Genomic DNA, 22,159 nt, shown 5'->3' with positions numbered 1-22,159 from the left:
ATCTTACATCGTAGTACCTCTGTCTTGCAGTGATTACCTGATCTTCTGGAAAATGTAAAGGTTTCAACATCTTGCTTCAATAAATCATTTGCCCTGCACTTGTCTATTTGTCTTGTTATTATCCAACACATTCCGGCCTTGAGCTGGGATGGCTTTTGCCGCAAAGTGGCCATTGGGTGTTGTCAATAGTAAAGTTCAGAGCACTAATGTCCACTTACCTATGGGGGCCTGAGAAAGCAGGATCACAGGAGGAAATGTTTGCACAGGAATCATCCTGCATCATTTTATACATTTCCCATTCACAGGGCCTTGAGTGAAAACTGAGTTCCAGGGCAAGGAGCAATGAAAACATTCCTGCTATGGTTTTGTATTGAAGGATACCCACAGCCCAGCTGGCTGGCCAGTCCTATGCTTCCCAACCAGCTGCATCACTAATGTTTTGTCCTCATCACAAACACAGCCAAACTGCTTGGTCCTCACACCTTCGCTGGGGGTTCCATCCTATGAACTGTCCCGGGCAATTTGTCTTATGTCCACTTCTGAAGCGTTAGTGACTCTCCAGAGTTCCTCCTTCAGTTACGTCTTTTTTCACTTTGCACACACACGTTGCTCATCAGGACTAGATCACTCACTGACACCTGGAGCTGATGCTTTTTCCCACACATTCTGCCAAGAGCTCCAGAAACGGCATCCAGCTGCCATCGAAGCATCCGCATTCAAAGCGCCACAGTTACATCCGAAGAAATATATAAAACTGTACACCCTGTCTGCCTACAACCAACTCTCCCTTCCCTGAACCCCCTTTCTGGCTAATGCCCCAAACAGAGAGGTACCCAATGCAGAAAATGTGGGTACATCCTAGGCTCCCGGATTCGTTTCCAGTGGCCGCTGAAAAATACTACCCCACACTTGGTGGTTTACACCAATTATTTTATCAGAGTTTGGGTGACAGAGGTCCTCATTCTGTAACACTTGGCAGAAGTCACGTGTCAGCAGGGCCACATCCCTCTGGAAGATTGAGGCGAAAATCTATTCATGGCTGCTTCCAGCTTTGATGGCTGGAAACCAGCATTCCCTGTCTTGCCCCCATCATTCTGATCTCTGCCCTCAGACGTCACAGGGCCTTCTCCTTTTCTGTGTCTCTTAATCTGCCTCTGTCTCCCTCATATAAAATATATGGGGTTGCATATATCCTAGAAATCCAGAAAATTCAGGACAAGCTGCCCATGTCAGAATCTAGTTTTTTTTTTAATGTATGAAATTTATTGTCAAATTGGTTTCCATACAACACCCAGTGCTCATCCCAAAAGGTGCCCTCCTCAATACCCATCACCCACCCTCCCCTCCCTCCCACCCCCCATCAACCCTCAGTTTGTTCTCAGTTTTTAACAGTCTCTTATGCTTTGGCTCTCTCCCACTCTAACCTCTTTTTTTTTTTTCCTTCCCCTCCCCCATGGGTTCCTGTTAAGTTTCTCAGGATCCACATAAGAGTGAAACCATATGGTATCTGTCTTTCTCTGTATGGCTTATTTCACTTAGCATCACACTCTCCAGATCCATCCACGTTGCTACAAAAAGCCATATTTCATTTTTTCTCATTGCCACCTAGTATTCCATTGTGTATATAAACCACAATTTCTTTATCCATTCATCAGTTGATGGACATTTAGGCTCTTTCCATAATTTGGCTATTGTTGAGAGTGCTGCTATGAACATTGGGGTACAAGTGCCCCTATGCATCAGTACTCCTGTATCCCTTGGATAAATTCCTAGCAGTGCTATTGCTGGGTCATAGGGTAGGTCTATTTTTAATTTTCTGAGGAACCTCCACACTGCTTTCCAGAGCGGCTGCACCAATTTGCATTCCCACCAACAGTGCAAGACGGTTCCCGTTTCTCCACATCCTCTCCAGCATCTATAGTCTCCTGATTTGTTCATTTTGGCCACTCTGACTGGCGTGAGGTGATACCTGAGTGTGGTTTTGATTTGTATTTCCCTGATAAGGAGCGACGCTGAACATCTTTTCATGTGCTTGTTGGCCATCCGGATGTCTTCTTTAGAGAAGTGTCTATTCATGTTTTCTGCCCATTTCGTCACTGGGTTATTTGTTTTTCGGGTGTGGAGTTTGGTGAGCTCTTTATAGATTTTGGATACTAGCCCTTTGTCCGATATGTCATTTGCAAATATCTTTTCCCATTCCATTGGTTGCCTTTTAGTTTTGTTGGTTGTTTCCTTTGCTGTGCAGAAGCTTTTTATCTTCATAAGATCCCAGTAATTCACTTTTGCTTTTAATTCCCTTGCCTTTGGGGATGTGTCGAGTAAGAGATTGCTACGGCTGAGGTCAGAGAGGTCTTTTCCTGCTTTCTCCTCTAAGGTTTTGATGGTTTCCCATCTCACATTCAGGTCCTTTATCCATTTTGAGTTTATTTTTGTGAATGGTGTGAGAAAGTGGTCTAGTTTCAACCTTCTGCATGTTGCTGTCCGGTTCTCCCAGCACCATTTGTTAAAGAGGCTGTCTTTTTTCCATTGGATGTTCTTTCCTACTTTGTCAAAGATGAGTGGGCCATACGTTTGTGGGCCTAGTTCTGGGGATTCTATTCTATTCCATTGGTCTATGTGTCTGTTTTTGTGCCATAGAATCTAGTTTTTATTGCATCTACAAAGTCCTCTTTTTTTTTAATTGTTTTTAACATTTATTTATTTTTGAGACAGAGAGGGACAGAACATGAACGGGGGAGGAGCAGAGAGAGAGGGAGACACAGAATCGGAAGCAGGCTCCCCACTCTGATTTTAGTATCTAAAATCTATAAAGAGCTCACCAAACTCCACACCTGAAAAACAAATAACCCAGTGAAGAAATGGGCAGAAAACATGAATAGACACTTCTCTAAAGAAGACATCCAGATGGCCAACAAGCACATGAAAAGATGTTCAGCATCGCTCCTTATCAGGGAAATACAAATCAAAACCACACTCAGGTATCACCTCACGCCAGTCAGAGTGGCCAAAATGAACAAATCAGGAGACTATAGATGCTGGAGAGGATGTGGAGAAACGGGAACCGTCTTGCACTGTTGGTGGGAATGCAAATTGGTGCAGCCGCTCTGGAAAGCAGTGTGGAGGTTCCTCAGAAAATTAAAAATAGACCTACCCTATGACCCAGCAATAGCACTGCTAGGAATTTATCCAAGGGATACAGGAGTACTGATGCATAGGGGCACTTGTACCCCAATGTTCATAGCAGCACTCTCAACAATAGCCAAATTATGGAAAGAGCCTAAATGTCCATCAACTGATGAATGGATAAAGAAATTGTGGTTTATATACACAATGGAATACTAGGTGGCAATGAGAAAAAGTGAAATATGGCCTTTTGTAGCAACGTGGATGGATCTGGAGAGTGTAATGCTAAGTGAAATAAGCCATACAGAGAAAGACAGATACCATATGGTTTCACTCTTATGTGGATCCTGAGAAACTTAACAGGAACCCATGGGGGAGGGGAAGGAAAAAAAAAAAGAGGTTAGAGTGGGAGAGAGCCAAAGCATAAGAGACTGTTAAAAACTGAGAACAAACTGAGGGTTGATGGGGGGTGGGAGGGAGGGGAGGGTGGGTGATGGGTATTGAGGAGGGCACCTTTTGGGATGAGCACTGGGTGTTGTATGGAAACCAATTTGTCAATAAATTTCATATATATAAAAAAAACAAAAATAATTACAATGATAAGCTGTATAAATACAACGTGATAAATTACAATGGCATCTTTAGCCTATAGCTCAAAACAATTCAAAGAATAGAATGACATAGCTACCACATAGTCATTCTTTTCTCATCTGTGAAAAGAGAGAAGTATGTTCAGAATTCACATTTATAAAGATGAAAAGCATGAATAAAATTGCCTCCATTTAGCAATCAATCATATCTGTAGATACATAAAATCAAAGTAGGGCTTTTTCTGCTCATTAAGAGGACTTATTAACAATATTTTACATCATATATTTAAGAAGCATTAAACAATTGTGTTGGATCTTTATCCCAAGTTGTAAACATCTCTATGGGGACACAAAACACCAATGTACTCTATGTTGTAAACTTCTCAAAGCCATTTGTTACTTCTTGCCTCACAGTGGAGCCTACAGGATTGATGGGTTGAGGTTCATCAAAGAAATGTGTGACCTGATGTATCCCTACTGACTACATCTTGCAGACCACATACCCACGTACCTACGCAGGCTCAGACATCCTGCTACAAGCTGGGAGCTACAAAGGGACCCCACACCCTGGGCATCAAAGGCTACTGGACATCAGAGATTGTAATTTTTCCCCCTTACTCACCAACTCTTGCCATGAAGTGATGGTCCTGTGATGTCTACATCTCTTTTCTGTATCCTTACCTAGAAGGAAGAAGGTAGGAAAACATCAGAAATGCTTGAGATGCTCCTCAATTTTCCATAACACTTCCTCATTGTGTGCACTGCCCTACTTGCTCAGCTCATAGTGCTGGGAATCCGGTCCAGGGGCCATCTGGGACACACACCAGAGTTTGAAGACCCTATGTCCACCTGTAAATTGACTTCATGCATCAACTCCCAATCAGCAGGCACTCCCACGACCCAGCTAGATCATGTACACTCTGTGGATGGGCTAAGAAGCTGTGTTCCACACAATACATTTTACCTCGGGAACACAGTTTTTCATTTTCAAACGTACAGAAACATTGCAATGATGCATCCACTAGAAGAAGACCTTACAGCTTTGTCCAGAACCTCTTACTGTTATGTGTTACTCCATTTATTTTAGTATACAGTCTCCTCTGGAGAATTCTACTCAACAATGATTCGGATGGGTCTCAATGTATGGGACACGTTTTCTAATAGATACACAAATTCTTAAACATCCATTTACAACCATATGTTCCACCCCAACTCCAAAGCTCTGTCAAAGTCATCCGCAAATCAATGGCAAACAAAAGCTAAGACAACTGCTATGCACGGGCCCACTGTGGCCTAAAGCCCTCTCAATGTCACAATGGCATGGAGGCTTCATTCGAGTGACTGCAGGGCTCTATCCATATGAAGTTGTCATGGGCTCACGAGACGTCCCTCCAGTGATATTCTTCAACTGCAGTCGTGGGATCTGGGCAACACCATTTTTCTTTCTCTCTTCCAATTCTAGGGGTGGAAGTGTCTTCCTGCAATTTTCAATCAATGGGTACTTTTTGTATTCCCTACTTCCTTTTGTTAAAATTTTCAATTACGTTTTTAATTTTAATCCCGGTATACTTAACATACAGCGTTATATTAGTTTCAGGTATGCAATATAGTGATTCGACAATTCTATACATTACTCAGTGCTCATTGCGTGAAGTGTGCTCTTTAATCCCCATCACCTATTTCACCCATCGCCCACCCCCCATCCACCTCTCTCTGGCAGCCATCAGTTTGTTCTCTACAGTTAAAAGTCTGTTTTGTCGTTTCTCTTTCTCTTTCTCTCTTTTCCTTTGCTCATTTTTTTGGTTTCTTAAATTCCACACATGAGTGAGATCCTATGGTATTTATCTTTCTCTGACTTACTTATTTCTTAGCATAATACTCTCTAGCTCCACCCACTTTGTTAAAAATGGCAAAATGTTTCCTTTTCATGGCTGAATAATATTCATATATATATATATATGTACATATACATATATATATGCCACATCTTCTTTCTCCATTCATCTATTGGTGGACACTTAGGCTGCTTGCATAATTTGGCTATTGTAAATAATGTTTACATTATTTAAGAATAATGAAATAGTATTTCAACAAACATAGGGGTGCATGTATCCCTTCAAGTTAGTGTTTTTGTATTTTTTGGGTAATGTATTCCCTACTTGCTGGCCCTTCAAACAAACACCTTTATTACCAATTCCTGGATGAAATTCTCCCTGCCCAACATACTTAGAATGGTTTCTATTTCCTTTATTGGACACTGGTCAACACTAGAAGAGACTACTTACTAAGTGATTGTGTGGGTGAAAATGCACAACTTGCAGAATTACAAAAGGAAGAGAGAAGCCCTAACGTAGACAGGACTCTGAGTCATACTGAGAAAAAAATTAAAGTGCCAACAAACTCTAAAGTCCCAATAATTTACATTCTCTTCACAAATACTCTTGACATCCACAAAAGCATGTCATCAACACCATTGCCAGGGGCCAGAAATTCTGCCAATTTTTGGCTCATTGGATATTGATCCTACATAATATTTTTATGATATCGTCTCCCTTCAGCCTCCTCAGCTGTCCTTGTAATTAATGTACCTAAAGAAAATATTTACCTAAACAAAGCTGTACAACTTTTTACTTCCATCTTTTAAGGTGAAACACAGGATGGAGAATGGGGATGAGGTAGCTCCCAATCTGGTTATGTATTTCTAATCTCATCCTTTCCTATTTTTGACATCCACAAAAGCATGTCATCAACACCATTGCCAGGGGCCAGAAATTCTGCCAATTTTTGGCTCATTGGATATTGATCCTACATAATATTTTTATGATATCGTCTCCCTTCAGCCTCCTCAGCTGTCCTTGTAATTAATGTACCTAAAGAAAATATTTACCTAAACAAAGCTGTACAACTTTTTACTTCCATCTTTTAAGGTGAAACACAGGATGGAGAATGGGGATGAGGTAGCTCCCAATCTGGTTATGTATTTCTAATCTCATCCTTTCCTATTTTCAGCTTTAACAATTGTTTAAGTCCCACTCAAAGTCTCAATTTCTCTTTTGCACAAAAAGGAGCTCACTCTACAGGGGTTTTCTCCAGCACACGCTTGGACTTCAGTTTTCCTCCGAATTCATTTCTCGGTAGACTTCATCCTCGCTATCGGCTTTCTATCAACCAGGAAGTCTTAAACACTTGTAGTTAAAAGTTGTGAACTTCCCCCCAGTAGTGTTGGGCTTATTGCTTTCTTCTATTGTTGTTGATGTTGTTGTTGTTAAAGTTTATTTGTTTATTTTAATAGAGAGAGAGAGAGGGAGGGGCAGAGAGACAGGGAGCGAGAGTCTCAAGCAGGCTCTGTGCTGTCAGCATGGAGCCCACCATGGGTCTCAAACTCGCAGAACTATGAAATCATGCTGAGCCGAAAGCAAGAGTTGGACACTCAACCGGCTGAGCCACCCAGGCACTCCCTATTGTCGTTTTAATATCATTTTTTTTATTTGGGGGGATTTTAAAGGGTAGACAGTGGTTAAATTCATGCTCAGCCTATGTTTGATCCAATCTCAGGTGATATATTTGGTTTCCATTGTGGATGGTGCTTTGACTGACTGGTAACCTGGCATGATTGTCAGCTCGTGGTGACAAACAGTTATTTTTTTTTTCAGGGCATACATAACTCCTTGACATCTGACCTTGGTCTCTGTACTAAGAAATCCTAATTTCCCACATTTGATGGTAGTGACAAAGATAAAGATAATTCCAGAGACAGGAGTTGTAGCAATAGCAGGGAAATACGTCTAGTACCATTTAAGGGAGAAAATGGATCCATCCTTCCAGCTTTGGATCAGTCTACTCATGGGACACCCCAAGCTGGGTGTTCTGATGCCTTCCCAAGAGGGCAGAGGCAGGGAGATTGGTGAGTAATATCAAGGATTTGAGGCATGATCTACTTCTCCAGCTCTGGAGTTTATGGATTATGTGAGCTTGGGACTGTCATTTATCTAAGTTTCAGTAAATGGACACCACTCTTTCTTTAAAAGAAAATTCTAGAAACTAAATAATGTATTCATGTAAAACACGCAGCACAGTGCTTTACTTGGATCATCCCTTTAACAGGAACCATAGATCCAGAGAGTGTCATTCCTCTCCAAGCACAGCACTGTGAGTCATCTTTACCTCCTCTAAATCTCTCCCCTAATTCTTCCATCCATTTTCCCCCACGCACCACCAACGTGATCATTTATCTGTTACCTCTGGCCCTCAATAGTCACCCCTCAACTCTGTTTTGGTCTCATAATTTCGTCAGCCTGTGTTGCCCTCAATTTCTGTCTCCTCCTCCATGAGTGTGAAATCTGAAGGACGGCCGGTAAATACACTTCGCATGATCGTGCAGAGGCTTCTTTTGTCAAAAATAGAAGAGTTGCTCCGTTGTCATGAACAAGTACAAATCCAAGTGACACTCATTTTTTGGCCACTTGGACCACTGCGTCCAGGAATGGCACGTAAGGGCTCCTCCTAGCGGCCGAGGGTATTCTGCACATGTGCCAGGAGATTCCGAATTCCTCATGAAATGGCGCCACCTGGAGGTTCAAACTTTAGAGTTGTGTTCAAACCTTAGCGTTTAAGAAAATCTCACTGACCAGTTCCCGCGGGTTGACTTGACTGTGCCACTCCTTGCTCTGTGATAAACTTAAATGGTTTAACACACGAATAATTATAACCCACAAAGGAAATGAGTGAAAGAAATAGGATAATAAATAGTTGAAGTGATAATCCATGAGAAAGACCCAAAGTTATGACAGACAGGAAAACTAAAGGCTAGAAAAAAAGTCCTACAGACTTTCACTCTTGCTTATGATGGTATAGCTTGTAAAGACCAACGCTTCCTCCAAGAACAAGTAGAAATCTAGATAAAATACAGAAATCAGATGTTTGAAGGTGTTAGTGAGCAGCCAAGGCATCAGAATTGGCGTTAGGTTTCCGTGGACATCAGGCAAGATCAATGATCACTGCCTCTGCGATATGGGATGTCAAGTTGACTGAAGCTATTTGCAGAGGCCCTAGACCCGTGCCTTCCACCCTGGTGCCGGGGTTCCTTGAACTCACATGTAGGAATCTTCTCCAGAAGTGACCTCAGATTGCGCGTTCCATTATTCCATTCCTCTTGTGTCTCCTTTCCCTGGAAAGGAAGAACAGAGATCAGTGTCCCACTTTTTGTGTGTGTTTAATCTCTGGGGAGAATGAGTAGTGAGAGAGATGAACAGTTCTGGTTAGAAAATGTAACTTCTCCATCTCTCCCAGCAGAATTATTGAGTCTTCAATTTGATTCTGTTAATTTACCATTGATTTAGCATATAAAGTATACTTATGGAGGGCCACAGGAAAGGGATAAAAATATCAACCTTACTATTCTCACAATGTGCAGATTAGAGAAGCATGAATGTAAATTAAAAGATGCGAATTTGTTAAAATTAGATACATTTTAATAAAAGAAAAGAAAATTTTAAAATTATGTTTATGTATTTATTTTTGGAGAGAGAGAGAGAGAGAGAGAAAGCAAGCTGGGGAGGAGTAGAGAGAAAGGGAGAGAGAAATCCCAAGTAGGCTCCTTGCCATCTGTGCAGAGCCCAATGTGGGGCTCCAACCATGGACTGTGAGATCATGACCTGAGCTGAAACCAAGAGTCGGATGCTTAACAGACTGAGCCACCCAGGCACCCCAAATATACGTGGTTTAAGTCCCGTGGACTTTATCATGCATGGTGCCAACTGACAGTGTAGTGCTCAGACTAGCCAGGCCCCAGGCCGGCTCTCCCCGCCCGTCCTGGAAGCCAGCACTGGTACCAGTCCCAGGAGAACCATTCTGACTGAGAGTGGGGGTGGGGGTGCGGGCGGGGGCTGAGTGTGCGGATCCTGGCGGGAAAACAAAAATGGCGGCATGTGTCTCAACATGACAGCATCTCTGGATGGCCTTGTCCCGCCTCGTGTCCCAACCCATTCTGATCCTGTGTCTGTATTCTTTGATTCATCCAACAGAATTAATCGAGAACTTTCCTTGGGCCAGCCCCAGGAGGCAGTCCTGAGGAGACAGAGATGAATGAAGCAGACCTGATCTTTGGTTTGATATAACTTATGCTTCCTGGGATCACCTCTCATCTGGGCTCCTATTAAAGCACTTTGCCCCCTATTCATCAAACCCTAATAACTCCACCTGCCCTACAGACCACCATAAACCATGTATACCACATGGCCACACTGCCTACCCCCTTCAGCCCCCCAGATAGTCCACTCTCCTCACTCCCCCCGCACTTGCTATGCCCATGCTTATCCCAGGCACCCACCCAAAATGCCTTCACTCCTCACTGCTGCCACTGATGCTGCTGTTCCAGGGACTCTGCCAATCTGGCACACGGAAGTGGGTGGGAGCCTGGATTTCAGAGTGGGCCAGCTGGAGTCAAATCCAGCCCATAGAAGCTGTGTGAACTTGATATGTTACCAAAGTTTTCTGGTCCTCAGTTTCCTCACCTCTAAAATAGAGACGATTAAACCAGAACCTCCCCCAGAGGAGCAACTGTGACTATAAGGTGTGTTTTGGGTGGAAGTGTGTCCCTTAGAAAGACATGGAGTCCTAAGCTCCCAGTACCTCAGAATATGACCTCATTTGGAGATAGGGTCTTTACAGAGGTAATCAATAATGACTGTTTTAGAGGTGATTAGGATGGACCCTAATCCATAGGTCTGGTGTTCTTAGAAAAGGAGACAAAGTTGGACACACACACACACACACACGCAGGGGTGTATTTATGGGAAATGAAAGCGGAAATTGCAGTGGAGACCACCAGAAGCCAGGAAAGAGGCATGAAGCAGATTCCCCCTCAGCATCTCAGAAGGAACCAGTCCTGCTGTCACCTTGCTTTCAGACTTCTAGCCTCCAGAGTAGGGACACTCTGGTGGGGTGGTCACCTTTCTGGTTGAGCTGGCAGTGGTTGGTGTTTAAAGACCAGAGCAAGGAGTCTCAGCGTACCTGACACAGCTCACCTGGACTCCCGTTGGGAACCTGGGCATGCCCTGGGCAAGGTGTAGGTTTCAGTGTGGACACAAAGGTGAGGCTGGCCAGTCCTACGCCCTGTGTCCTGTCCCCTTCGACCCACCTGGGTGGGTCAAGGCAGGTTTTGAAGAAGCTACCTGAGTGGAAGCTTGAAGGATGCATTGGACCTCATCAGGTGGCAAGTGTGGGGAGCGGCATGTGTGTGCACAGGGGCTCCGACCTGCACAGTGAATTGGGTGAAAGATCTAGAAGTGGCTCCTTGCCCTGCAAGCAAGGAGTCCGCCATGACAGAGAGGGACAGAGCAGACTTCATCTGCCCAGCTCCCTTTTGCCTCCTGTCTCCCATTGCTTATGACTTCACCCCCAGAAGGCATTCTCTGCATTTCTGGCCTAGGTCACCTGTCCAGCCTTGTTGGTGATACTGGATACCATGTCTTGCAGCCAGGGTGAGTTGAAACTCTGGGTAAGCCACAGCAGCCTGGGGAGAGGGCTCGGCATGGCCAGGGCAAGGACTGGACCATCCCCAGTGGCACCAGAGAAGTCTGGGTGCCTTAGGCCAACAAAAGACAATGGTGGGAATTCACTTGGATCCCTCACGTCTTGACAGATGTTGCAGCAGTGTTGACTTAAGGCAGCACTTCGGGGCCAATCAGAGATTCCTACCTCATTGCACCCACTGTGTGACCTTGAGCAAGTGACTGACGTGCTCCATTTCACTTTCCATAAGCTTAAGACGAAGATGAAAATAATAGCACCCCCAACTTGGAGAGCAGGTGTGGTTGAGGAATACAGCCATGTGCCCCCCACACAGTAGGTGCCCTATTTTCCACATTCCTAACCTATTCCTTAGGAAGTGGTCAGGTGGGGCTGACTGACAAGCCCCATATCCTTGACCCCCACAGAGGGAGTTGACCGGGTGAGTTATTTCGATGTTGTGTTCTCTGCCTCAGTTGTTCTTCTTGATCCGTTTCAGCAAACATGAGACACAGCTGTTGCACGGTCAGTGGCACCCAGTCCTGAGGACGGCGGCCCTGCTGAGGACACACTTCCCACGGGAGCCCCTAGAGCTGGGCCTGAGTGGGGACACGGTCCTGTTCCCTCGAGCGCCACCATCTTTATCTGGACCCACTCCACTGCCACCTTTTCTTGGCTCCTCTCAATAAAAGCACTGCAATTGCTTTCTTGGTGGGCGCCCCCCCTGCTGGGATCTCAGACAGAGGTAGACGCTGTGGAAGGGGGACCCAGGGAGGACTGGGTGCTGTGGGTGGAAAAGGGTGGCATGCAGACCGAAATAATAAGGGGTATTGGGGTAAGAGGAAGAGGTTTGGGGGCCACACAGGTTGTCCATTGGGGGAATGTGGTGGGCACCTGGATCAAGCCAGGGTTGCCCAAGAGGCTATTAAGTTAGGTCCTTGTAGCCCTGAGGGGATCTCTGATGAAACCCTGACCAGATGAAGCTACTGTCACTGTCCTGAGCTTGTAATTCCCTGCATCGCCTCAAACCTCTTCCCCTTGGCCACGGTGCTTGCTGTCAACCACTTTAGTCCATTGGGACCACAACCATGCAAATAACATCAGGACGTGGTACGCGGGGCGAAAGACAGCCTTCTAAGCTGGTGTCTGTTTCCCCACCATTCATACAGTGCTGGCTGCACCCTTCCAGCCCCTCACGAGGCTTCTGATTTTGAGAAGCTACAGGAGCCCTCAGAGGTGATCCTACGCTTGCTTCGTTACGGAATCCCAGGGGACATGTGTGACAGGAGACCCTCACAGGGCCCCTGCCTCTGCTGTTCTCCAAATTCTCCAAGTGCAATTCAGAGACGTAAACATGCTCCTCGGGTGCCCCCTGCTGTGATTCTGGGGATGGCATCCCCATCCCTACAGACGCCTGCAGGAACCACAGGGACCCAAAGAAATGTTAAAGCACTCATGGGTCATCGTCTCCTCTTCCTTGACATGTAACCCCAGAGTGGTTCTCCTGAAGTTAATCTCATATGGCCAACTTTCCTATATCATAATAGCAGAGGAACGAGGACTATTTAAAGACAGAAATAATGTAGGCAGGCAAGCGTGCATGTGTATGTGTATGTGTGCGTGTGTGCGCGTGCACACGTGTGTATGTGTGGGCAAATATTAAAGATCCTTGAATTTAGACACCTAACTTTTTCAGGCTTAATAGATTGCAACCCATGCAAGTGCCAAACGGAGGTATGACTATTGTACAAGTTCCCCATTGCAAGAAAATGAGCTCACTGCCCCTTTGCAGCATGCTAGGCAGATTGCTTTGGTTGAGAACATTCGAAAGTATTGAGAAGGCGTGGGGGTCTGGCAGGGGTTGGCCACATAAGCTATTTGCTGCTTATTCAGGGCCAAGGGAGGTTGTATTTCTCAGTGAGGAATACAAAGCCCCTGAGGAACTCAGCCTCTGTGGTTCTGGGCCCCGCTCCCAGCTCTGGAGGTATCCAAAGGAGCCTCACAATTGAGCCCCAAGGGAGCAGCTCAGACAGGACAAGAACTTGAGATCTGGGTTGAGATTGCAAACTTTTGTAATACAGGCTATGGGCAACTTCCCTTCTCATGCCTGCTCTTCCTTCTTTTCTTAACCTTCAGGAAGAATGTTTGCATCGTGGAAGCCCAGAGGAAGCAGAAGCTGCTGGGGATTGTGCCCAAGTCAAGTTTACCGGGCATTCGCCATTGCTCAGCAGACCAAGCTGCAAGGGGGAGCCCCGTGGCTCACGCCTCATTTCAGCACAGGGACTGAGGCCTGTCCCAGTCCCAGCAGCCCAGATGAACCAGAAAGAAGCTGTGCCTTTGCCTACCTGAGGGAGACAGAGAAAACCTCACGGGACAGGCAACTAGCCTGAGCCACCCAGACACCCTGAATAATAGTGACTTTTAAATAGCAAAACAGGAGGTACCTGAGTGGTTCAGTCAGTTAAGCGTCCGAATTTGGCTCTGGTCATGATCTCACAGTCTGTGAGTTCGAGCCTCCACATTGAGCTCTGTGCTGACAGCTCAGAGCCTGGAGCCTGCTTCAGATTCTGTGTCTCCCTCTCTCTCTGCCTCTTCCCCTGCTCACATTCTGTCTCTATCTCTCTCTCTCTTTCTCAAAAATAAACATAAAACAAATATTTTTAAATAAAATAACAGAAAGGTTTAATTTTGATTTTTACTTTTATGCCAATCCCACTGGTGGACTTTTTCTAATTCATAAGTTTTGTGTATGGTGTAAGCAATCTGTGCCAAACCCAGACAGTAAGATTTTGTCCCGTTTTCTTCCTTGAGTTGTACATTTAGGCTTATGATCCATCATGAATTAAATCTGACACACGGTGTGAGGAAGGTTTGCAGACTTTTTAACATAGCCAATTGTTCCAAGACAATTTATTGAAAAAAATCATCCTTCCCACACTGAATTGCTTTTCCATTTTTGTCAAAAACGAAGTGACCATGTGTATGTAGTTCTATTTCTGGACTCTGGATAGTTCCACTGATCTATCCTTACATTAATGCCATGCTATTCTAACTATTGTAACTTTGTAGTGAGTCTTGAGGGCATGTACGTAGCCCCTCTGACTTTGTTTGTAGTTTTCAAAGTTGTTTTGGCTATTGTGGGTCATTTGCAGTTAGACATTTTGACATTTGTCGGCACAGAGCCTGATGAGGGTTTCAAACTCACAAGTCACTAGATCATGACCTGAACTGAAGTCGCATGCTTAACCAACTGAGCCACCCCATTACCCCAAATTCCCTTTAAATTCTAGTTTGCATGTGTTATAATTCATTCACTCATCCATTTTTGGAACTACTTATTTAGGTCATATTATTGGTCATGCTTAGTCTTTTTTTTTTTTAATTTTTTTTTTCAACGTTTTTTTTATTTATTTATTTTTGCGACAGAGAGAGACAGAGCATGAATGGGGGAGGGGCAGAGAGAGAGGGAGACACAGAATCGGAAACAGGCTCCAGGCTCTGAGCCATCAGCCCAGAGCCCGACGCGGGGCTCGAACTCACGGGCCGCGAGATCGTGACCTGGCTGAAGTCGGACGCTTAACCGACTGCGCCACCCAGGCGCCCCGGTCATGCTTAGTCTTAATGAGAGAGAGAGGTAGGGTTGAATATGAGACAAAAAAAAAATTCTTATTTCCTTAGAACTTTTATCGTGAATTAGTGTTGAACTGTCAATGTGCTTTCTGCATCTATTAATCACATGGTTTTCCTCCTGTATTAATATGAAAATTACATTAGTTGACTTTTGAATGTTAAACCTACATTATATTCTTGGGATAAACCCTATTTGGCTAAGATGTATTATCCTTTTAATATAACTTGTTGGATTTGTTATGAGTTTGCTAAGAATTTTCGTATTGAGGTTCATGACAGAAAATTGTCTAATTTTCCTTTCTTGCAGTGTCTTTGTTGCAAGTTGGGGATGAGGGCAGTGTTTGTCTCGTAGATGCAGTGGAAAAGTGTTCTTTCCTCCTTAATTTTCTGGGAGAGGTTACATAGAATTGATATGTCTTTCTTGAATATGTGGTTACATTTACCACTAATGTGATCTAGGCCTAGAGTATTCGTGAGATTTTAAACTACAAACTCAATTTCTTTCAACAATAAATAGGGCTATTTACGTTTTCTATTTCTTGTGGGTGAACTAAGTTGGATCTTCCAAGGAATTTGTGTTCATGTAAAGTGTCCAATTTATTACCAGAAGTTGCTCATAATAATCTTACTCTTTTCTTAATACCTATAGAATCTATAGTGGCATTACCTCTTTCATTCCTGACACTGGCCATTTGTTTCTTCTCTCTTTTTCTCCTTATCAAGCTAGAGATGAATTTTTTGAGCTGCCCACAGAATCAGCTTTTGGTTTAAATTTTCCATTATTTTTCTCTCTCCAAAGTCATCGATTTCTGCTCTACCTTTGTCATTTCCCTTCTTCTACTTATATATTTATTTGCTCTTCTTTTTATGGTTTTTAATGTTTGTTTATTTTGAGAGAGAAAGAGCAAGAGCGGGGGAGGAGCAGAGCGAGAGAGGGAGGCACAGAATCCGAAGCAGGCTCCAGGCTGAGCCATCAGCACTGAGGCCAACGTAGGGCTCATACCACAGAGCCGCAAGATCGTGACCTGAGCCAAAGGTGGATGCTCAACCGACTGAGCCACCCAGGCGCCCCTCTAGTTTCTTAAAGTGGAAGCTGAAGTCATTGATTTAACACCTTTTATCAAACACAGGCATTTTAGTCTCTAAATTTCCCTCTACATACTGCTTTAGTTGCAGCAGAAGATACAAGGTCAACGCACAAAAATCAATTGTATTTCTACATACCAGCAATGAGCTACTGGAAACCAAAATTAGAAAAACAATAGCATTTATGATAGCTCCACAAAAATAAATGCTTAGGTATAAATCCAACAAAACCTGTAAAGGATCTGTATGCTGACACTGTGAAATGCTGAGTGAAGAAGCCACAGATGTAAATAAATGGAAATACAAGTCCCATTTTCAGTTTAGAAGACTCGCTGTCATATGTGAATTCTCCCCAAACTTATCTAGAGATTTTAAGCAATCCCAATCAAAATCCCAGCAAGGTTTTTGTATAAATAAGCTGATTCTGAAATTTATATGGAGAGGCAAAATTGATAGAAAAGTCAGAATAATTTTGAAAAGGAAGACTAAAGTTGGAGGACTCACACTAATAGATTTTTCAGATGGATACAAACTACAGTAACCTTGATGATGTGGTATTGGTAAAAAGAGAGACTCACAGATCAATGGAAGAGAACACAAAGTCCTGACATAGGGGCGCCAGAATGGCTCAGTCTGTTAAGTCTCTGACTCTTGACTTTAGCTCAGGTCACGATCTCATGGTCGTGAGACAGAGCCCCTGCTTAAGACTCTCTCTCCCACTCCCTCTGCCCTCCCCCACTCACCCACTCTCTCTCAAAGATAACAACAACAAAAAAACAAAGTCCAGATGTAGACCCATACAAATATGGCTGACTGATGGACAAAGTTGCCAAGGAAATCCACTGCAAAACAGTTTTTTCACCAAATGGTCCTGGAACAATTGGATATATATCCATATGCCCCCCAAACCAAATAAACGAAAAACAGGAATCTCACACTTTAAAAAAATTAACTCAAGTAGATCATAAATGTAAATGTAGTATTTATAAGACTATAAAACATTTCGAAGAAAATATAAAAGAAAAGCTTTGAGAACCAGGGCTAGACAAAGATTTCTTAGATGTGACACCAAAGAGTACAATGATAAAAAAAAAAAAGAATGATAAATTGGGACTCCACCAAAATTAAATTTTTTTGCTCTATGAAAAACACCATTAAGTGAATGAAAAGAAAAGGTGCGGACCAAGAAAGAAAATACTGCCAAGCACATATTGACAGCAGATTTGTACCCGTAATACATAAAGATGATAAACTCAACGGTAAGAAAACAACCCAATTGGGCGCCTGGGTGGCTCAGTCGGTTAAGTGGCCGACTTCGGCTCAGGTCATGATCTCGCGGTCCGTGAGTTCGAGCCCCGCATCGGGCTCTGTGCTGACAGCTCAGAGCCTGGAGCCTGTTTCGGATTCTGTGTCTCCCTCTCTCTGCCCCTCCCCTGTTCATGCTCTGTCTCTCTCTGTCTCAAAAATAAATAAACGTTAAAAAAAAATTAAAAAAAAAAAAAAAAGAAAACAACCCAATTGACAAATGAACAAAAGTCTTGAACAGACACTTCAACCGAGATATGCAGATGGCAAATAAGCACGTGGAAAAATGTTCACCATCATCAGCCATTAGCAGAATGTGAATTAAAACAACGATGAGGGGCGCCTGGGGTGACTCAGTCCATTGAGCGAGCGACTCTTGATGTTTGGCTCAGGTGGGCCCAAGCCTCCCGACCCCACCCCCCCTCCCTTGTCAGGCTCAGCATGGAGTGAGGGGCATGCTTGGGATTCTCTCTCTCCCTCCCTCTGCCCATCCCCCACTGTCTCTCTCTCAAAAAACAAAAAAACAAAACCCTTTAAAACCATGATGAACAGGAGTACTGATGCATAGGGGCACTTGTACCCCAATGTTCATAGCAGCACTCTCAACATTAGCCAAATTATGGAAAGAGCCTAAATGTCCATCAACTGACGAATGGATAAAGAAATTGTGGTTTATATACACAATGGAAGACTACGTGGCAATGAGAAAAAATGAAATATGGCCTTTTGTAGCAACATGGATGGAACTGAGAGTGTTATGCTAAGTGAAATAAGCCATACAGAGAAAGACAGATACCATATGGTTTCACTCTTATGTGGATCCTGAGAAACTTAACAGGAACCCATGGGGGAGGGGAAGGAAAAAAAAAAAAGAGGTTAGAGTGGGAGAGAGCCAAAGCATAAGAGACTGTTAAAAACTGAGAACAAACTGAGGGTTGATGGGGGGTGGGAGGGAGGGGAGGGTGGGTGATGGGTATTGAGGAGGGCACCTTTTGGGATGAGCACTGGGTGTTGTATGGAAACCAATTTGACAATAAGCTTCATATATTGAAAAAAAAAAAAAAAAAAGAATCACCCACTGCATCAGCTGGAAGCATACCCCAGGAAGAGGAACAGCGCCTTGGTCCCCGGCCCATCAGTGGCCTGAGACACACGGCTGCGGGGCCGGGGGCCAGGGGCATTCTGCCAAGGCCCCCATCTCTACAATACCCACAGCAGGCTTAAAGGAACAGACTTTATTAATCTAGCTCTCAAACACTAGAGGCTAAAATTCAGCTGAATTCTAACAGTCTATTTACAGAGCGCTGTCTGCAGGCCAGGTGGGGCTGGACTGGTTCTCCCCAACCACCCGCCAAGTGCAGCTTCCAAACAGGCCTGCGCCACTTGCCACCCGCAGCACGCAGAAGACATTTATATACACACAGCCAAACCCCTGGAGACGGAACACCAGGCAGGATGGCACCAGACCAACAGAGAGGTGGACACACAGACACACGCAGGGGTGGAGACTGCTGGGAACGCCTGGGGGCCTCAGTACTTCTTCAGGCCATAGGCCGGGCTGCTGGGGACCCTGGGGCCCAGCAGGGGCGGCGAGTTCCAGACGGCAGAGCTGGTGCGCTTGTGGTAGCGAGGCTTGCTCTTCTTGAAGATGTCCTCCAAGTCCAGCGGGAGGATGGTTCCAAAGAGCTCGAGCAGGTTTGGGGGGTGGTGGTACTGGTGGATGATGGCCTGGCTTAGCTGAGTGCCTGCAGGGGACACGGAGGGTCAAGTCACTACCTTGGAGCTCCTCAGGAGCCTCCCCATCCCCTGACACCTTGTCCCCTTCCCCACCGCAGCCACATCAGCTCCTCTCTCAGAGCCCTCTTCCTCTCCCCTTTTCCCTGAAAAGCCTTTTTTTTTTTTTTTAAGTTTCTTTTTAAGAGAGAGAGAGAGAGAGCACGCATGCAGGGGAAGGGCAGAGAGAGACAGGATAGAGGATCCAAAGCAGGCTCGGCGCGGACAGCAGCAAACCCGATGCGGGGCTGAAACTCACAACCCGTGAGACTATGACCTGAGCCCAAGTCGGAAGCTTAACCGAGCCGCCCAGGCGCCCTCGTGAAAATGCTCTTATTGCCTGTTCCTACTGCCACGTTCCAGCAGCTTAGCCTGAACACAGGTCCTCAAGTGCTCACCTGGGCCAGGCAACCACAACCCCACAACCACGAGGGAGGCAGCTCCTTTATTCTCCCCATTTCAGAAGGCGGGGCGGGGCGGGGCGGGGGGGACTTGCCCAAAGGCACGTAGCTCGTGACTGGGGGAGCTGGGGTCTGGAGACCGTCCAGCTCCGAAACTTCATACGCTGCCATCCTTGACTGCTGGGGTTGGCTACTTCTCTCACCGGCCCCGGGTCCCACGGCACAGGGTGCAGGCTGAGTGGACCCATGGGCTGAGGCACCCAGCCCTGGAAACAAGGCCTCAGGAGGACTCTGGGGGGTCAGGAGGTGGAACAGGTGCCCAGCACTGCTGTGCACCAGGCCTTAGAAACAAGCACCAACTCTCCTCATCCTAAACTCTCTTCATCCTAAATAACCCTTCTCAGCTGTGTCCTAGTAACACCCCCATTTCACAGATGAGAACTCAGGGAGTTTACGGAAGCTGGTGAGGGTCAATCACCACTAGGTGGCTCCGGCCATGCTGACCCCTGCCTGCTGCTACCTCCCAAACGCCCAGATGTCCAAAGTTAAGGGGACTAAGATTCTGCCTAGCGTGGAGTTCAACTGAGGTGACACCAAAGTAAGCTGTCTTCTGCAGAGTGCTGCCCCCCAATGGGCCTCTGGGCCCTTCTCTCTGGGGAGTGAGTAGGCACCAAGCCCTGACCCCCAGCTCTGTAAACTCTATGAAGTGCCCACCGTATACGTACTGGCCCCGCTCCCTTGTCACCAGGTCTGTGGTGGCCTGCTCACACACACTCACGCTCCCATTTAAATGCTGGGGCTTGTAAACTGGGGTCAAATCCTGCTCAAGAGGCCCTGCCTCAGGGCTTTCCTGACCTCCCCAGCTGCCGGAACCCCCAGCTCCAGCTCTCGGTGCACTGCCTAAAACCGGTGACCACTCTTGGTGGTATTCCTACTCCAAGCTGCTTATTTGGGTCCAACTCTCATCTGGCCCACTGGGTGAGGCTCCAAGGGGGTGCAGAGAGTCTGAGCTGGAACACCCAGCCCCATGCTTGTCGGCCTCAGTTCAACCTACTGGCCACAGAGGGCCCACCCTTCCCTGGGTGCATCCCAAAGCCCAATACAGGCCCAATACAAGCTGCCAGCCCATGACGACAACAGCCTCCTGATACCCACAGCTGCCGACCCACCACCTCCAGGGTCCCAGATGTTGCAAGTGAGGAGCCAGGTCTCCCGGGGAATTCCAGGCCCTGCTTACCTCTGGCCCAGGTGGGGATGGGCTTCTGGGGATGGGCCTCGTCATCGGTGGAATCATCGCTATTCAGATCAATCCCGTAGTTATCCAGGTTGACCTTGGGGGGTGGCCTGTGCCCCTGTGGAGTCATCTGATAGGAGGTACAAGCTGGAGACTGGAGGAGATAAACATGGCTGTCAGCTCCCCTCCCCACACTCCTGAGGTGTCAGCACAGAGCCTGACTCGGCATGAACTCACAAACCGTGAGAATGTGACCTGAGCCGAAGTCGGACGCTTAACAGGCTTGACCCTCCCTCCCTCCCTTCCTCCCTCCCTCCCTCCCTTCTTTCCTTCCTGGGTAGGCAGAGAGTTGGTCATTCCATTTTGCTTCAGCAATATAAGTGTTAACTTTGTATTTGAAAATAGCCATGAACTCATAGGAATGATGTGTTGCTATGTACCCAAGAAGAACAGATACACATTTACCTGGCTCCACTTGTTGTGGATGAGTTATTCCCTTTGTTCCCTATGCACCTTCTTTGTGGCAATTCTGTTCAAAATAAGATGAAGACAAAGAGTGTTAACTCATGAGACAACATTTCCAGCAGATTTGCAAAGTCTTGAACACCAAATTACAACCTTATATTGTACCCCAATCTTGGACTCTGGCAAAATCACACACAAGCCCAGGGGCAAATTACACACTAGCAGATTACAAGTAACATGCCTACAGGGACTTGAACTGCAATCAAGAGTCAGATGCTCACTGGGCTGCACCCCAGTATTGATCCTCTTTAATCTCCATTATACTCTAATATTTATGTACACATAGCTTGAGCATCTTCCCCAATCTCTCACTGTAGATCTGCCACTCTGGGTGTAGGACATAAGACCTCAAGGAAGTTTTCTTATGCCAGCATTAGCCAGTACACAGATATTGACCACTAAAGCTTCTGTGTTGATTAGTTAATGTATTTATTATGCTAATAAGTCATGTTGTCATGTTGTAGGCAACAAACATACCAGCTATAGGTCACTTTTCTTTTTTTTTTTTTTAAATTTTTTTTTTTTTCAACGTTTATTTATTTTTGGGACAGAGAGAGACAGAGCATGAACGGGGGAGGGGCAGAGAGAGAGGGAGACACAGAATCGGAAACAGGCTCCAGGCTCCGAGCCATCAGCCCAGAGCCTGACGCGGGGCTCGAACTCCCGGACCGCGAGATCGTGACCTGGCTGAAGTCGGACGCTGAACCGACTGCGCCACCCAGGCGCCCCTATAGGTCACTTTTCTATAGGTCAGGCAAGTGGTCTCCAGCAGGCTGAAAACTAAAACCAAGTGTCTGTAGATTAAATCACGGTGTGCCAGATAGGCTCTATATTTTCTTAGCTCTTGAGTTGCTTTGTCTACTCATCTCTCTGTCGCTAGAACTGAAGGCCTGTGAGTTACATATCCCAGACTCTCTTGCCAGTGCTGCCTTGTTAGGTTCTCCAGTGGAAGGCACTGCTGGGACTTTGAAGGTGGGAAGAGA

The 22,159-nt window shown here is 45.6% G+C and overlaps 1 protein-coding gene across 1 annotated transcript; it reads right to left on the bottom strand.

Annotated features, from left to right (window-relative positions):
- Positions 1-18,654: 18,654 nt before the first annotated feature.
- LOC124506101 (inner centromere protein-like) lies at positions 18,655-20,781 on the bottom strand. The gene is made up of 2 exons (XM_047072091.1): positions 20,655-20,781; positions 18,655-18,988 (listed from the first exon to the last, which is right to left on the bottom strand). The coding sequence occupies exons 1-2, from the start codon at positions 20,779-20,781 to the stop codon at positions 18,774-18,776; spliced, it is 342 nt and encodes a 113-aa protein (XP_046928047.1). The 3' UTR covers positions 18,655-18,773.
- Between the last annotated feature and the right edge of the window lie 1,378 nt (positions 20,782-22,159).

Source organism: Lynx rufus, unplaced genomic scaffold, assembly GCF_022079265.1.
Source record: "Lynx rufus isolate CCGP_SWC_20201006 ecotype Redwood Valley unplaced genomic scaffold, mLynRuf1.p SCAF_9, whole genome shotgun sequence".
In the NCBI taxonomy this organism is placed as follows: Eukaryota; Metazoa; Chordata; class Mammalia; order Carnivora; family Felidae; genus Lynx; species Lynx rufus.
Note: the sequence above shows the minus strand (reverse complement) of the source record. Positions and strands in the feature narration are given on the sequence as shown.

What these genes read in the sequence shown, in the direction of transcription:
- LOC124506101 (XM_047072091.1), bottom strand. Translation starts at nt 20,781, where the DNA reads ATGACTCCACAGGGGCACAGGCCACCCCCCAAGGTCAACCTGGATAAC. An exon ending in CATCCCCACCTGGGCCAGAG is followed by an intron (nt 18,989 to 20,654) that starts GTAAGCAGGGCC and finishes TGTCCCCTGCAG; the next exon opens with GCACTCAGCTAAGCCAGGCC.